General features: G+C 42.3%; 1 protein-coding gene across 1 annotated transcript in view; it reads right to left on the bottom strand.

Annotated features, from left to right (window-relative positions):
• The window catches only part of LOC148141894 (phosphatidylinositol-3,5-bisphosphate 3-phosphatase MTMR4-like), a 62,646-nt gene extending 59,501 nt beyond the window's left edge, over window positions 1–3,145 (bottom strand). The window contains 1 exon segment of the mRNA XM_087977127.1: window positions 3,032–3,145. Within this exon segment, the coding sequence (XP_087833253.1) occupies window positions 3,032–3,145 (114 nt within the window).
• Window positions 3,146–18,488: the final 15,343 nt, after the last annotated feature.

Raw genomic sequence — 18,488 nt, 5'->3', positions numbered from 1 at the left:
AAGATTGGGAAGACAGTCCAATGGTCCCTGTTCAAAAGGTCTGCTCAGTGATCCTTTTGCCTTTTTAGAACTGGCTGCTCCTTGATCTTCCCACTCCAGATACTTTAACTTGCTTAAAAGGTACAAGGGAGTTCGCTCACACCTACATCTCTGAACTATTAGTTAAAAGTCAAAGATTACAGCAACTGAAGAGAAGAAATAAATGGACTTTCTTCAGGGTCAAGCTATTCTTGGTATAGATAAAGGATGGCACTTAGCTTTCTTGAGGTCTGATGGCTTCTAGGAGAAAGTGAGGACTGCAGATGCTAAAGATCAGAGCTGAAAATGTGTTGCTGGAAAAGCGCAGCAGGTCAGGCAGCATCCAAGGAACAGGAGAATCCTTGGATGCTGCCTGACCTGCTGCGCTTTTCCAGCAACACATTTTCAGGTCTGATGGCTTCTGCCCATGAACTGATCAGTTACCTGGGAGTTATTCACACAGTTGTTGACAGGCAGAAGGCCTTTGTTATTGATAACAGGTTGCCATTAAACCAGGCCAATTAGCTACCTGCTACTAGCTAAATGTCTATTCCTAACCCTTGGCTCCAGCTCATGTGCAATTAGACTTGCTCACTGCTTGAGCAAACTGCAGCTCAACAGCACTTAGGTTGTTGTCAAACAATTTGTTTTGGGAAGTTTAAGCATCTTTTACACAATCCTTGGTTTAAAAAAAAAACAGTCCTTTTCTCATTTCGGTCCACAATCAGAACCATAAAAATTAAAACTTAGTCCTTTACAGTCAAAAATCATAAACTTAAAAAGTGAAAACTAGTCCTCAGTGATTTTATGACAAATACACTCAATTTTGATTCCTAAAACATCAACAGAAAATATCTTTGAATTGGAGGCTGTTTGCCCAGTGTTGTATCAGCTGTTTAGTAAGGACAGACATACTTACATTTAGATAAGTTTCCAAGATCTCAAAAAAACTCCAAAGCAGTTTACAGTCAATGAGTTATTTTTAAAATGTTATCACTGCTATAACATAGCAGTGTTCAGCCTTCATTCAAGCCTTGCCTGCTAGGACTCTCTCTTCATTTGTGTTCTCCCTTGTTGCCAAAGATGCCAAAAAACCTAATAAACAGATGTACGTTGATATCTCCCCCAATGCTGAGGCAATGTCAAGAAAGCTGCTTTCTCTCAATAATAATGTGGCAGAAACATCTATACTTTTAATTTCAAGTTGTTGAAAGTGCAATGCAATTTTGTTTTCTGCTGTAGCTGGCCAAAAGTGGTAAAATTTTATTAATATAGTCAAAAACTTAATTGATTAGAATAGGATTGAGAGGAATGCCACATTATCCTGCAATTCAATAGTATGTCCATCAAAGTGCTTTGAAGATCTGATCACCCTAAGGTTAGGACAGTTTCATTCATACCATTCCTTTAGTAGTTGGTTGAGAACTTAAAGTTCCACAAAGGGGAACTTAACAACATGATCTATTTCTTTTTAAAAAAGAAATACTTCTTTTACAATTGGCAAGATCCCAGATCCAACTTACTAAAATTTAATTTAACCTAATTATTAGCACAAATTAATTGGAGTTTACATTTTAAATTGTAAATTACAGGGTGGGGGATCCAAAACTAGAGGACATAGTTTTAAGAGAAAATATAAAAGGGACCTAAGGTGCAATTTTTCATGCAGAGGGTGGTGCATGGATGGAATAAGCTGGCAGAGGAAGTGGTGGAGGCTGGTACAATTACAACATTTGAAAAGCATCTGGATGGGTACACCAATAGGAAGGGTTGAGGGAGATATGGGCCAAATGCTGGCAAATTGGATTAGATTAGGTTATGATATCTGGTCGGCATAGATGAGTTGGACTGAAGAGACTATTTCTGTGCTGAACATCTCTACGACTGTAACTGGAGAAGGGCAGATACTCTGACCTCTGCAGTGAAACTTGAATGTGGGACATTAAAGCAAAGAACATGGAAAGCTGTATTTTAATTCCACCTCTCCCAGTGAGACTCTCAGCTGTTGCTCTCTATTACACAAGACAGTTTTGGATTTCAGAGTGATTATGCAAAATGCACTATGGCTGTTGCACATGCATAGCCAGTGATGTCACCCAACTGCTATAGGAAGCATCTGCACACACAATGATGACAACACAGGTTTGTGTGCAGTGACATCAGCAGGCATGCTCCTATCAGAAAGGCAGGGTAGTGAAGTGGAAGTTGGTTCTTCAGGGGGGCAGGGCAAAGAATGGGGGTGGGTCTGCCTGGCCTCTCCAGCCACTGCCTCATCATCTGCCATGTACAAAGTAGGGCTCCTCTCCTGATTATTTACACTTCAGTCACTTCCGTGCTGTCAGTTCATTTCCGAAATTAAGGCTACTGTTTGCGCTACCTGGTGGGAACATTCACAATAAACACGACCTTCACAACAAGAAAAAACTCCACACTTACAAGTGCTTGCTTTCTGGGAAGAAGCTAATTGACAGTTATTGTGAAAATTAACAATTCACACATCAAGAGGGCATCTTCACATTCATTTAATAGATTAAACATTGTGCTAAACTCAAGTGCATTTAACATGTAAATGCAGAATGCTGCAAATTGGTCAGCAATGTGGCAATTCATAATTCAGAGACATTCACTTTCCCACCAATTTGTATTTAACAATAGTATGTTCCTCAACCACCAGAACACTTGAACAAAATCCAGACCTCATGCATCATCCTGCTGACATGACTGAAAAATCCTAGTTGAGGATTTAAAAAATTGAATTAGTGTTGTGACGCTAATCAACACCTTTAACCTATCACATAGATGATCCAGCTTTATTGCAAGGAGAGAGCAAACATAGCCGAGTCCTGCAATGTACATAAAGCACCCACCTGGTTGGTGGGGGGAGGGAATCAATATTTAGGGCTGATTGGGTTCCAATCCAGGATAAAGTTTAATTGACACACAATCCACCTTAAATACCTTAAACAGTGACATGTAGTGCCTACCATCTACAAGATGCACTATAATAACTCACCAAGACTCCTGCTACAGGATGTTCCAATTCAATAACCTCGATCACCCAGAAGAACATTGGCTGCAGAAGCATAGGAGCCTGCAAGTTCTCTTCTGTATTTGGAATTTTCACCATTCCTTCACTGTCCCTGGATCAAAGTCTTGATACCTGCTTCCTAATAGCTCTACCGACAGGCCCACCATATGGTGCAGCAGTCCAGGAAGGGAACTTTCCTTCAAGAACAATTAAGAATAAATAATAAAATATACTGACTGGACTTACATCCCATGAACAATGACATAAAAGCAACCACTGTTCTTGATTAGTAGTCTACATCATGCTCTGAGACTAGAGTTTAAATTCCACCATGGCAGTCTAGAATTAAAAGTATACTAATGACCACGAAACCAGTATTGGTTTTTGTTTAAGAAAACCCAATTGCTTCACTGATGACTTTTATAAAAAGCAGTTTGCCATCCTTACCCAGTCTAGCTTACAGGTCGTTCCGCTATAATGCCACAATTGTGTTCCTCTACAACCTTGCTCTCCAGAAAAATTGCGCGATCGAAACCGCTACAGAAAATCGCACTGTTAAAGATCACGAATAGAAAATAGTTATACCTGTTCAGTAGAAAGTTCACATTATCAAAATAATGCTCACAATTCGTGAATTGCATTACAGTCAATTTGTGCTGATGAAATGCACATTATAGAAGAATGACCTGTACATGTTGACTGCAACCCACACCGATATGGTTATTTGTCAACTCCCCTCCGCAATGACCAAAGGAAGCCATTCAGTTGTATCAAAGGCGAATGGCTTTAATAAAAAGAATGAAACAAAACAGATGACTATGCGCTTGCCGAAGAACCAAGGAACTGACAGCAAAACCAGCCTTGTGAACTCCCCAAAGTCTTCCTTCCAAATCTGGGAGACTACCCAAGCAACCACTTGATAGTTATACTCTCACAATCATGCTTTACACAAAGTTCCACACAACACTAACACCATCCTGCCAGCGAGACAGAGCAGAGAGTGTGGTGGCAGCACAGTGGTACCAGGTCAAAAGGGAGTTGTCCTGGCAGCCCTTGATGTCCAATGGTATCACGTCAACGATTGGCAAGGAAATCTCCTGCTGATTACGATGTATCTCCACCTTCCCTCCCGCCTCAACCTCTCCATGACAATATCTGTAGGAGTGACCTCCTCACAGGCCTCATGGAGACAAAGAGTAGTCCATGGTGAGTTTGATGGTGGGATGAAACTTGTTGATGTCACTGTGTAGTCTTATCAGTGACTCCTCGCCATGGGTCCAGAGGAAGAAAATGTCATCAATGTACCTGGTGTACAATGTTGGTTGGAGATCCTGCATAGAGAAGAAGTTTTGTTCCAACCTGTGCATAAAAATGTTGGCATATTGGGTTGCAAATTTGGTCCCCATGGCTGATCCGTGTGTCTGGATGAAGAACTGGTTGTCAAAGGTGAAGACGTTGTGATCGAGGATAAAGCAGATGAGTTGTAGGATGGTGTTTGGAGATTGGCTGTTGTTGGTGTTGAGTACTGAGGCTGTTGCCGCGATGCCATCATTGTGGGGGATGCTGGTGTAGAGTGCGGAAACGTCCATTGTGACGGAGAATGTTCCCGGTTTGACTGGTCCATGGGTGCTGAGTTTCTGTAAGAAATCCGTAGTGTCACGACAAGCTGGAGATCCCCTGTACAATAGGTTTCATGATGCCTTCTACATAGCCAGAGAGATTCTCACACAGGGTCCCATTGCCTGACACAATGGGACGTCCCGTTGTGTTGGCTTTGTGTACCTTTGGAAGGCAGTAGAAGTCGCCTACACGAGAAATACGTGGGATGAGGACGCGTAGGGATCTCTGAAGGACTGGATCCAAAGTTCTGATCAATGTGTTTAATTCACGGGTGTGTTCTTTGGTCGGATCAGCTGGTAGTTGCCTGTAGAGTTCCTGGTTGTTCAGTTGTCGGTACACTTCCTTGCAGTAATCTGTTCTATTCTGAATGACAATGGCTCCTCCTTTATCTGGTGGTTTGATGACAATGTTGTGATTGGTTTTGAGAGCCTGGATGGCATTGCATTGTGAACGGATGATGTTTTGCTCTACCTTGTGGGTACGGCTGATGAATCTGGCATTTATACATTTCCTGACGGGTTGAGCATACATGTCAAGCCCAGGGCAGCGGCCCTCCGTTGCCGTCCAAGTTGACACCTTATTTGGTCGCTCCTCTACAGATCCATGTGATGACTGTTCTAGTTCATCAGTGGGCTCATTGGGATCACTGCTGGCACCTTGAAAGAATTCCCGGAGTCTCATTCGTACTTCACCTGGAAGTACTCAGGGATGACCTCACAAGAACGGGGTACAATGCCCAACTCATCGACTGCCAGTTCCGACGTGCCCCAGCAAGGAACCGTAATGACCTCCTCAGGAGACAGACACGTGCTGCAACTGACAGGGTACCCTTCGTTGTTCAGTATTTCCCAGGAGCTGAAAAATTACGCCATGTTCTTCGTGACCTGCAACACATTATCAATGAGGATGAGCACCTCACCAAGACCTTCCCCACATCTCCACTACTTGCCTTTAAACAACCGCTAAACCTCAAACAGATTGTTGTTCGTAGCAAGCTGCCCGGCTCTCAGGACAACTCCATACAACCATGTCACGGTAGGCGCTGCAACACGTGTCAGAGTGTGGACATAGATACCACCATTACGCGTGGGGATACCTCCCACAGGCAGGTACTCATGTGACTCAGCCAACATTATCTATCTTATACGTTGCAGGCAAGGATGCCCGGAGGCATGGTACATTGGGGAAACCGAGCAAAGGCTACAACAACAGATGAATGGGCACCGCACAACAATCAATAGACAGGAGGGTTCCCTCCCAGTTGGGGAACACTTCAGCGGTCCAGGACATTCGACCTCGAACCTTCGGGTGACCATCCTCCAAGGTGGACTTCGGGACAGGCAGCAGCGAAAAGTGGCCGAGCAGAGGCTGATAGCTAAGTTCGGTACCCATAGGGAGGGCCTCAACTGGGACCTTGAGTTCATGTCACATTACAGGTAACCACCATTGCACTATATACACACACAGATACTCCTACATACACACATACTCTCACACACACACAGGCACTCCTATACACACATACACACAGACGCGCACACAGACAACCAGACACACCCTTATAGACATACACACTCCCATACTCACACATGCACTCCCTCACAGACTTAAGACACTCTACACTCACTACACACACACATATACACTTTCTCACACTCACTACCCCCAACACAGACACATACAGCCAAACTAAGACCCACATGCACACATATATTTTGTGGGGTGAATTTGTAGTTGTAGGGTGACAGTGTACTTTGCTCAAAAACTGCATGCATTCATGTAGAGCTCTGAGCTCAAAAACTGAATGAATTCATGTAAAACTCCATTTTCTCACTTTTTAGATTAGAATCAATCTAAACATCATGGCGTAGACAGAGAACACCAGGGGGCCAACACCTTCAACATATTGTCTAGCTATCACCATTGTTAACAGCTAACCCGAGAATGCAACTTTTTAAAAAAAAGGTTTTGTGATTTACACATGAAAGAAGTAAACTATTCACGGTATTTTAACAGATGAAAGGCTTAACAGACTATCAATTTTTCAATGCATAATTTCAGTTACATCACACTGTAAATTTTTGCTATAAATTCTGTGTTAGGATTGAGCCCTCCACTACCACTTGATGAAGGAGTGACGCTCCGAAAGCTAGTGTGTTTCCAATTAAACCTGTTGGACGATAATCTGGTGTTGTGTGATTTTTATTTTTTTTATTTCAAAAATATACTTTATTCATAAAATTATTTGGATCTCTTTACAATTGGTCATGCCATTCTTGTGCAAACATAACATTGCTTTACATACGGACATCGAAATTTATTTTTCCTATATACAAGTCTGTACATTTACTATCCAGTTCTTCTGCTGAGGCGTCAGCGGAGCCCAAATGACTGGGTGGGCCCCCTGTTCTTCTTAGGCAGGCAGATGTTACACGGTGGTTTTCCCCACCGCACCTTGGCAGCAGCTGCCCGAAGTTTCAGCGCATCCCTCAACACGTAGTCCTGGACTTTGGAATGTGCCAGTCTGCAACACTCAGTCGGGGTCAACTCCTTCAGCTGGAAGATCAATAGGTTCTGGACTGCCCAGAGAGCGTCCTTCAACTTGGTGCATAGGCCTATTCAGAAGTAGATGTGTGACAGTCTTGCCTCCCCGGCAGCCGCTTCGAGGTCAGTGTGGGAGAGAGTCCGGGCATGCATAAAGGATCTCACAGGCAGAGCCCTTCTCACCACCAGCCAAGCCATGTCTTGGTGCTTGTTGGAAAGTTCTGGCGATGAGGCATTCTGCCAAATGGCTTTGACAGTCTGCTCAGGGAACCGCTCCATAGGATCCGCCCTCTCCTTTTCCCGAAGGGTCTCAAGGACACTACATGCTGACCACTTCCTGAGTGATTTTTAACTTTAAAGACTTATAGTGTGACTCTTGTCTGAGCGTGTGACTGAGAAATCCATAAGATCTGTTTTTGTGTCACTGGGATAGTGGTTAGGATTCAAGACCAAGTATTTTGGGAGTTATCAGAAATGTGCAAATTTACTTAATCACCAAATCGTCCAATTTCAACGAGCTGTCCAAATCAATTCAAAGTATGTGCATGCCCAGTTTAAACTGTTAACAAGAAAATAACTACTTATTGTAATTAAGTTGTTTTTTAACCAATGCCAAAAGTAGATCAGATGAGTTGCTAACCATAGCTATATAACTTACAACTTCACCCCTTTTAAAAATTCTTATTCGCACACACAGATACAAAAAGAAAGACAAGACATGAATAATATGAGTGGACAAAAAAATTAGGGAAACACAGTTACAATAGGAACAGTTTAGATCACAGACATTAATGAGTTATTTCCCTTTGGTTTCTTCCAATTCTTTGCTGATTACACAGGTTGTGGTACACTGATTCACAGTCTTTCATTTTTCTTGTCGAGAATTTAAACTTTCAACGTATCCGAAGATGGTTTTACTTTTCCTCTTTCAACTTTGGATTTGCAGAGAGCAGCTCACAAAGAACACGTGAATGACAGTAGCTAGCAACAGGATATTTTCTTATACTTTGCCACACTGAAGCAAGAGAAGGAGGGATGGATGGTTTCTCTCTGCAGTTAAATATTTCTGCTGTGCTCTCCAAACACAATGTTGTAGTCACATGATCAGGAACCAATCAAGATGCTATTACTATGCTGAGCTCTCCTAAGCCTGCAACACTTGGTGCCAATTGGAAAACCAATCAGAAGACTGTCTTTAGGCAGAAGTGCCTGAAACACAAATTGTGCCAATTTGCTTGGATTTCCCTCTCACTGCTGCAATAAGGCAACATGTACATACAACTCATAGGTGCTCCTGTAAATTGTCTTTTTTTTAAAATTGAAACATCTTGCACAGTTTATTTATTTTAAACCATTATGTTTTCTCACGTTTAGTTCCCAATCCAAAAAAAAAGGCCTCTCTGTGTTTCCACTCTTAAGAAAAGTAAAACATCATTTCAAAAATGAATCTCATCACAAGGAAAATGAAACTAGACAACAAGATGCAAAAGTAATATCTATTCATTCTCACTCATCCCTGTAACAAATCTTAGGTGATCGTTTATCATCTTTCTCTTAAATTCTTAAATTATTCCATCATTTTTACATTTTGAGAAGAAGTATCTACAGTCTATTATCTTTAGTGAATAATCCTTACATTGAATAGTTGAATCAATAAACCCCATCAGAACAGTCTTGCACTATGGGTTTAAATTTTTCAATGACTGTTAGTAGGCCATGATCAGTATGTATTCATGTTTCTTTGCAACCATGATGAACATTGACTTCAAGATGTTGAAGAGCCAATAACAATTACAAAGTATCCTTTTGTTTTGTGTGCAATACTTCTTCTAATATTGGTTTAGTTTCTTAGAAAAGTACCTCACTGCCTCCTCTATTTCCATGATGTGGAGGTGCAGGTATTGGACTGGGGTGAGTTAAAAATCACACAACACCAGGTTATAGTACAAAAGTTCTAAATTGGAAGTTTCGGAGGGATGCTCCTTCATCAGATAGCTGTGGAGTAGGATCATAAGACACAGAAGATCTCAGTGTCATGCAACTGAAACAATATATTTAACAAACTAGATTGTTATTAAGTCTTTCATCTTTTAGAATGGGTTGCAGGTTTCAGTTCATTAATATGTAAATCCCAGAACTTCTTTCCAGTCACATTCTCGAAATAACTGAAGGATTTATTTCGAAAAAAGGTGACATCTCAGCTCAAACAATGTATTAAAGGTGTGAGGTTAGAGTCTGTCTGTATTCCAACCTTGAGTCAGACCAGTTCTATTTCCAAAGTAGGAACTTATAAAATGTCACATGGACTGACTGCCTGCATTGACTCCGTCACATTCACGCACACACAAGCACACAGTCTCTCACATGCAATAAAACTCACATGCACACAGCCACACTCTCTTTCTCTCCCTCACATGCATACACACACACACATATAAGCCTATGGGGTGAATTTGCATTTGCAGAAATGTATTTGCAGATACAAGTTGCTCAAAAAAGATAATATTTTGCTCAAAAAGCGCACAATCTGCAGGCAGTCAATCAGTCAATGCAGGTATTCAATCCAGACAGCTCCAAAAGCTAGTATTTCCAAATAAACCTGTTGGACTATAACCTGATGTTGTGTAATTTTTAACTTTCTCTATTTCCCATCTTGCAATAAGACTGCACCGACCCCACGTCACTGCCATCAATTGTCATTTTTAAAGGCTTGGTAAAGTCGGGGGTGGTGAACATTTATTGCCTTCAGCTTCTCAAAGGCAGTTTGGAATTCTGCTGACCATACCATCTTTGCGTGTTTTTCCACCAAATCTATTAAAGTTAAGCTATTGTGCTTATGTTGGACATAAATGTCTGATAACACCTATACGTTTCTTAAAAAAAACAATGATTTCCCATTTAGTTTCAGGAATGGAGAATTTGATTAGATCCTTCACTTTTACAATTCTTAGTGCTTGATGTTAATGGCACTTGCCATGGTTCAATCTTAGGAGGTAATGAGGCACTACCAAACCTCTAAATACAATCTTTCAACTGAGGAATAGAGTATGTGTTTGTTTTGTTATTGTGTTTGCTTTTTTGTAGTCGATTCAGAAACTATGTGATCCATCCAACTTAGGGAGTAATATCATCGTGTGACAATACTTCTCCTTTAACAAGGTTATGCTGTCCTTGATTTTTTTTTCAGAGAGATCGTAAAAGCAGCAATTCCGAAAAGTCTGGGTTGAACTACTTGAGAATGCTTTCAAGTCTTTTTAAAAAAACACTTGTACAATGAAAGAGGAGGAGCCAGTTCTCCCAGCTCAGCAGTAGTCTGGTTTGGTTTGGTTTGGTTTGGTTTTAGCAGTCTGGCTGTTCAAGGCTGCTGGTCAGTGGTAAAACTGCTGGACCCAAAGAAGCAGGTTCATACTCATCCTCCCTGTCTCCACATCTCTATGAACCTATGTTTGACTTTACCTTTGTTTTGCCAAGGGGTGTTTATGGGGATTGTTGCAAGTATTAGGAACAGCATCATTAAATTGGGATAATCTGTTGGATTTTCAGTAGGTTAAATTATTCTATATTCTGTTCTCTTTGTCTTTCATGTGGTAATCTTGCAAATAAATTCTGTTTTGTTTGAAATAAGTGATTGGGCCAGCTGCATCACTCCTGGAATATTGACTTCATACCTACAACTAGCAAAGTTAGAGTCCGGGCTACTTTCTTGAAATGTTTTGAGGGGGTTGACCTGGCCCATAAGAATCAATAACCTCCAGCTGATTTTGCTCGCTCAATCAAGCGATTTACCAACATGTACTGCATCTTTGTTTTCCTGTGCTTAACTGATAAGGAATTTGTTTTATTGTTTACTGAGTCATCTATGTCTATTTCTTTTTTCATATTAAGCTAGCATTGCGCATCCAGGTATATCACTATAGATTTCCTTAAGTGACATCATTAGATCTTCCCATTGACCTTCCTCTAAATATAGAAGCAGTGTCTAACTGGTCTCATATTTCAGTATTGGCTAGTCTCATTTGGAGGGCCTCTCCTTCTACCTCATTCTGCCTGTCATCCCCCACTACTCTTACCACCTGACATACTTGCTCTTTCTTAACTTCTTCCCTGCAACGATATTACATCATCATGTTCAATGACATAACTGATATTTCCTCATGTGACCTTACTTGCTTATACTCGGCTGCTCATATCCTGGGAAGACTGAAACGTGAAGTTTGAACCCTGATCAGATTGTATTTCAATTGGTAGTTCATAATGGGTTATGGAATAACTCAGGAATAGCTTTTAGAAAATAGGCTGTCATTTTTTTCTTCATTTGCTTCTGGCACATAGGCATCATTAGCTAGGGTAGCATTACTGTATATCCTTAGTTGCATTTGAGAAGGTCCCCCTACTTTCTTGAATCATTGCGGTCCATGTGTTGTCTGTAGATCCACAATACCATTATGGAGGGAATTTCAGGATTTTTGGTCTAACAGCATTGAAAGAACAGTGATTTATTTCCAAGTCTGGATGGTGAGTGGCTTGGAGGGGAATTGTAGGTGGTGGTGTTCCAATCTATCTGTTGCCCTTCTACATCTAAATAGAAATGGTTGAAGGTTAGTCATATTTCATATTTGTAAGGATAAAACTGATGTCCTTTCGTTTGGACTAATGGACTGAAAGATCTTTTTTGAGGAAGTGACGAGGTTGAGTGATAAGGATAGAACAGTGGATGTTGTTTACATGGATTTTAGTAATGTTTTCAGCAAGGTCCCTCATGGTAGACTTATTGAGAAGACTAAAATGCATGTGATCCTTGGTGATTTGGCCATTTGGATTCAGAATTGGCTTGCCCATTGAAGACATAGGGTGGTGGTGGAAGGTTGGTTTTATGGCTGGTGGTCCGTGAGTCATGGTGTTCCGCAGGGATCCATAATGGAATCTCTGCTGTTTGTGATTTGTATTAAAGACTTGGATGAAAATGTAGGTGGATGGGTTAGTACGTTTGCAGAGGACACAAAGATCTGGGGAGTTGTGGATAGTATAGAAGATTGTCAGGGAATAAAGCAGGATATAGATCACTTGCAAAAATGGGCAAAAAAATGGCAGGTGGAGTTTAATCCAGGCAAAGGTTGTAAGAAGAAACTGGGGATCTATAGATATGTGAGGCTGATTGTGGTTGTTAGAAGTGATTTTAAAAGATCAGATTTATGGACATTTCGAGAGGCAAAAATTAATTAAGGATAGTCAGCATGGTTTTGTGCAGAGAAAATCATGTCTTGATTGTATGTTTTGAGAAAGTTAGCAAAACGGTTGATGAGGGGAGACCAGTAGACATTGTTTACTTCTGTAAAGCGTTTGACAAGGTGCTGCATGGTAAACTAATTTGGAGAAAGTGAGGACTGCAGATGTTGGAGATCAGAGTCAAGAGTGTGGTGCTAGTAAAGCACAGCAGGTCAGGCAGCATCCGAGGAGCAGGAGAATCGACGTTTCAGGCATAAGCCCTTCATCAGGAATGAGGGTCTGGGAGAGTGTGGCCCTGAGCTGAGGCAGCGTTGACTGCAGGTAGGGTAGATGGTGCCACATGGCTGCTAGTGTGGAGCGGAGGATCCAGAAAGAGAATCATTGCTGAAGGTTTCAGATTTGTAGCATTTACTGGGTATTCTGTTCAGGTCCAAATTGTGTTGGTCTGAATGTAGTCCGAAGTCCATGTGGGATCAGTCAGTTCCGTAGGCAGGCACTGAGCGTGGTAGCGAGTCTGCTTCAGGCTGAAAAGTTTCAGGGCAGAGGAGGTTACCTGGAGAGTGCAGTGAGAGAAGGACTCACTAAGATCCTTGTGGAGAGAGGAGGACAGCTTCTTCAAGGTAGGCATCCTTTGAAGAACAATCTCCATAAGATTATGAGGGGCTTATGCCCGAAATGTTGATTCTCCTGCTCCTCAGATGCTGCCTGAGCTGTTGTGCTTTTCCAGCACCACACTCTCAATGGTAGCCTAATTTGCAAATTTAAGTCACATAGGCTTCAGAGTGAGCTTGCCAATTGGTTACATAATTGGCTTAACGACAGGAGACAGAGAGTGATGGTGGAGAGTTGCTTTTTGGACTGCTTTTTAACACCAGCCATGTTGCATCAGGATGGATTGTGGATTCTCTTTTGTTTGTCTTTAAATGAATGACTTGGAAGAGAACATAGAAAGTATTGTTAGTAAGTTTGCGAACGACACCAAAATTGGTGGCATAGTAGACAATGAAGAAGGTTTCTTAAGATTACAACGGGATCTTGATGAAATAGGTCAATGGGCTGAAAAATGGCAAATGGAGTACAATCTGGATAAATGTGAGGTTTTGCATTTTTATACATCACACAAGGGTAGGGCTTGGGTGGTGACAGAGAACAGGGAGAACTAGTCACTTGATTAAAGAACTGGTTCAAAGGTATAAGACAGAAGGTGGTGGTGAAAGGTTGCTTTTCAGACTGGAGGCCTATGACCAGTGGTGTGCCACAAGGGTCAGTGCTGGGTCCACTACTTTTCCTCATTTATAAAAATGATTTTCATGTGATCAAAAGAGGTATGGTTAGTAAGTTTGCAGATGACACCAAAATTGGAGGTGTAGTGGACAGTGAAGAAGGTTACCTCAGAGTACAACGAGATCTTGGTCCAATGGGCCGAGGAGTGGCAATAGGTTTAATTTCGATAAATGTGAGGTGCTGCATTTTGGAAAGGCAAGTCAGGGCAGAACTTATACACTAATTGGTAAGATCCTGCTTTTAGCCATGTGATAGAAGCATGAGCAGGAGATCCAACATCTTGGGCAGCATGTGGTGGAGGTGGAGCAACGGAGCGCGGCTTCGAAACCACGGCAGAATCCTTGGCAGGTAGGGTTTAGGCCCTGGAGAGGCAAGTACGGGCCTTAGTGGAGCAGGTCAATGACCTCGATCGTCTGATCAGGCTGCCGGAACTGGAGGAAGAAGGCCAGCTAATCAGCTTTCTGGAGCAATGGCTTCTGCAGTTCTTGAGGCTGGAAGTCGAGGAGGGCCGAGTGTGAGTTGAATGGGCCCACCAGGTCACAGTGCACAGGCCTAGATCAGACCAGCGCCCCGCCCAGTCCTAGTGCGACTCCAGCACGATAGAGATAAGCAAATGGTGTTGGAAGCTTCCAGAGCACTAGGGGAGGATCCACAGTCCCTGATATACTAGGGATTAAAAATTATGTTTTTTCAGGACTTTTCTGCAGTTATGATTTATAAGAGGAAGGCCTTTGATGAGGGAAAGAAGAGGCTGAGAGACTTGAATATTCAGTACTCTGTAAGATATTCGGCAGTATTATGTTTCAGCCACGGAAGGTCCATGTTTAATTTCATCTCATCAGAAAAGGCAAAGGACTTACTGGACACTTTAAAATAGACTGGCTGGTTCACGTAAGATGGACAATAGTGTTTTCTTTGTTTTCTGGTTTTGCTCTTTTAATATGAGGGGGTCCTTTTCCCTTCTTTCTCTCCTCCCTTCTTTCTCTCTCTTGTTTCTATTATTCCTTTTTCTTTTCTCTTTCTTGGTCTGCGATGGGGAGGGGTTTGGGGGGAATTTTTATTAGTACTGACTGGGGTCAAAGTACGGGCGGGGTGGGTTGAATGCCCACTTCTAATTTTCTGGTTATAAGATGCGTGGTTTTTAAAAATTTTGTTTTACCTGGGTTTGGGACACGGCTTCAGCTGGAAGGAGCCATGGAGGAGGGGTTAGTGAGTAGTCTGAATGCCCCCTGTGAGCAAGGGGGAAAGTCTCCTCTTACTTCTTTTATGTGTTGGTTCATTGTAGAAGTAGTTGTTAGAAGTTTTGCTTGGTAGTTTTTGTAGTTGTATTTTCTAGTTTATATGAATGTATTAGTTTCCACTTGGCGCATTCTGAGTGGGGTTCTTCCACTCGGGGGGGTTGCGGGCTGTCTCAGATGGCTATGGCTAATAGTCCGTTTAAATGGTGCACCTGGAATATTAAGGGGAGTCACTCACCAATATTGAGAAAAATATGATACTTTCGAGGCTTAGAAAAGAAAAAGTCGATGTAGCCCTGCTGCAAGAAACACATTTAGCTGATATGGAGCATTTAAAGTTAGAGCAGGGAGGGTGTTTTTCTCGTCCTTTAATTCTAAAAGCAGAGGAGTAACGATATTCAGAAGAATTTCCCATATCATCTGTTAGACCAAATTAAGAACAAAAATGGGTGGTTAGTGATCCTTAAAGCTTTAATACATGGAGAGGAGTATGGGATTTTGAATGTATATTGCCCCCCTGGCACACCCGCTCAAATTTTTAATGGATGGACTTTCCAGGTTGATGGCTCTTGAAGCGCAGCATACAATTAAAGGGGACACTTTAATCAACTTATGGATCCTGAGATAGATTGGATGCCCAAGGGTCTCATGAACATATCCCCGCAATCCAGACAACTGGTGGACCTGAGTGGGGAGCTGGGGTTGGTGGACATGTGGAGATGTCTTCAACCTAAGAGTAGGGATTTTGCCTTCTTCTCTAACCCACAGAAGTGCTACACCAGGATTGACATGTTTATTGCTCCTTCGGCCTTTTTCGATTCAGTGCTGACCTGTAGAATTGGAAACACAGCCATTTTTGAGCATGTGGCAGTGTATCTGGAGGTTAAGGCCAGAGACAATGGGACAGGCTTCCAGCATTAGCGCATGGATTCTTTCCTCCTAAAGGACAGTATGTTTACTGAGTATTTTTCATGGGAATTTAAAAATTTTTGGGATATTAATTCGGGTACAGCCAGTAACCTGTCGGTGCTCTGGGAGACTGCCAAGGACTATGCAAGGGGTTTGATTATTTCTTACTCGGCAACCCGGAAGCGGCAAAAGGGAGAGCAGCAGCGTATGCTTGAGGCCTGGCTGAAGGCAGCCAAGACAGCATACTTTGACAGGCCACCTATGACCAAGTTGCAGTGGATTACTGCCCTCAGTGCTGCTCTGAACTCTGCACTCACCCAAACAGCAAAGAGGGATATTTCCTTTGTGAAACAGAAGTTATTCGAGTAGGGTGATAAGCTGGGTAGATACCTGGTGTATCTGGCCAGAAAGAAGAGTGACCCCCAATCTATCACATCCATCAGAGAGTGTGTTGATATCTCCCCTGCGATTCCAAAAAGATTAACGCGGCAGTCAGGAAATTCTACTGTAAGTTGTACCGGTTGGAGGGCTGTGAGGACAGATTGGCAAAGATGGAGTTTTTTTTTAAGAACTAGAACCACCCAGGTGTAACTTTGGGGCAGGTGTCTCTTTTGAATGCCCCTCTAACAATCCAAGAGATTCAGGAGACAGTGAGGCAGTTCCAGAATGTTAAAGAGTCCAGCCAGGACGGATTTCAGCGCGAGTTTTATAACGAGTTTATAAACATGTTGGCCAGCCCAATGTTGGACACGTACAATTATTCATATAGTCAGGACTGCCTCCTATCCTCTCTAAGAGAAGCTAATATCTCCCTTATTCTGAAGAGATGGAAAGCCGCAGAGGATTATACTTCGTACATATGTTGCTATTAAATGTGGATTTCAAAATTTTGTTGAAAATGCTAGTGTTAAGGTTGGAGAAGGTCTTGCCCTCCATCGTAAAGGAGGACCAGATAGATTTTATATGAGGTCCCAGGTCCTCTAACAACATTAGAAGAGTACTGAATATGGTTCAGGTTTGCCAGCAAGGGTTGTTTCTGGGCTTGGTAGTCTCCCTGGACGCAGAGAAAGCATTTGACTGGGTGGAGTGGCCATACCTCTTTTATGTCCTGGAATGGTTTAGTCTTGGCGGGGCCTTCGCCAGGTGGGTGCCTGTTTTATATAGTGACCCTAAGGCAGCAGTTCTCACTAATGGCATAAGCTCTGACAATTTTAGTATTGGTAGAGGCAGCCGACAAGGGTGCCCCCTTTCACTGTTGCTGTTTACATTACTGATTGAGCCGCTGGCAGAAGCGATCTGGAGGGACCCCAATATAATTGCTCCAGAGGTGGGATCAGAGGGGGACATAAGATCACCCTTTATGCAGATGACGTTCTTCTTTTTCTAATTAACCCGACGGGTATCTGTGCTCCATTTAATACAAATGATTAATTTATTTGGTTCTTTCTAGGGGTATAAAATCAATTTTATGAAGTCAGAGGCCATGCCTGTTGGGGGTCTTGTCAGATTACCCGATCTTGGGGGCGGAATCAGATTCCCTTTCAGGTGGTCACAGGGAGGTTTCCTGTACTTAGGCATTTTTATTACTCTGGCCTTTGATCAGTTATACAAAGTTAATTTTGTGCTGTTGCTAGAGAAGATAAGACAGGACCTTCAACGCTGGGAGGCTCTTCCAATATCTTGGTTGAGTAGAATAGCTATGGTTAAAATGAATGTTCTTCCTCGTTTATTATATGCCATGTGAACGCTGCCTTTGGCAAGCGCTACAGAGGCTGAACAGTTGGCTCGATTCTTTCATCTGGTCTCAGAGGTGACCTCATATTAAGTTTGCTAAATTGCAGCTCCTGCAGGGGATGGGGCATGTTGACTTTACAGATTTTGAGAAATATCAGTTAAGTTCCCTATTATCCTATGTGGCATATTGGGCTTGCCAGGACCTGAGGTCAGTTTGGCTGGACATCAAGGCCTCCCAGGCAAAATGCCCCCTTGTTAATTTGTTGTTTATGGACAAGATGAGGACTGTAGTGGAGCATTGCAGAAACCTGATTGTCCTTAACATGGTTAAAACATGGAGAAAGATTCGACAAAGCGAGGGCAATTTGCATAAAACTTCCCTATTTACTCCCATATTCGGAATGCCAGGATTTCGGCCAGGATTGATGGATTCTGGCTTTAGGCTCTGGGAAATGAGAGGAGTTTCCTGTTTGGGAGATGTATTTGAGGGGGAGGTCATGATGTCTTTCGAGCAGCTGAGCCAGAAATATGAACTATCTAGGAGGGACCTCTTTCCTTATTTTCAGATTTGGGACTTTATGCAGAAAAAGACTACATTATTGGTTTATCCCAAAAAGTCAGATGTCGAGAGAAGAACACTTCGGTCCGCAGGTACTCTCTCAATCAGTATTCTCTACTATTTACTAAGAGATGATGTCTCGAAGGACATTGAGCGGCTGTGTGGAATTGGACTCAGGAATTAGGGGTGGAGATCTCATCAGAGCTGTGGGACGATATTTGGGAGAATGTAAGAAAGATTTTGATTTGTAACAGGACACAGTTTATGCAACTGAAGGTACTCAATGAGGCTTGTTTAGCACCGGAGTGGCTTGCAAAATTTAAGACAG

The sequence above is a fragment of the Chiloscyllium plagiosum genome, unplaced genomic scaffold, assembly GCF_037043375.1.
Source record: "Chiloscyllium plagiosum isolate Xiang-an unplaced genomic scaffold, Cpla_swu_hap1 HiC_scaffold_31, whole genome shotgun sequence".
NCBI lineage: Eukaryota > Metazoa > Chordata > Chondrichthyes > Orectolobiformes > Hemiscylliidae > Chiloscyllium > Chiloscyllium plagiosum.
Note: the sequence above shows the minus strand (reverse complement) of the source record. Positions and strands in the feature narration are given on the sequence as shown.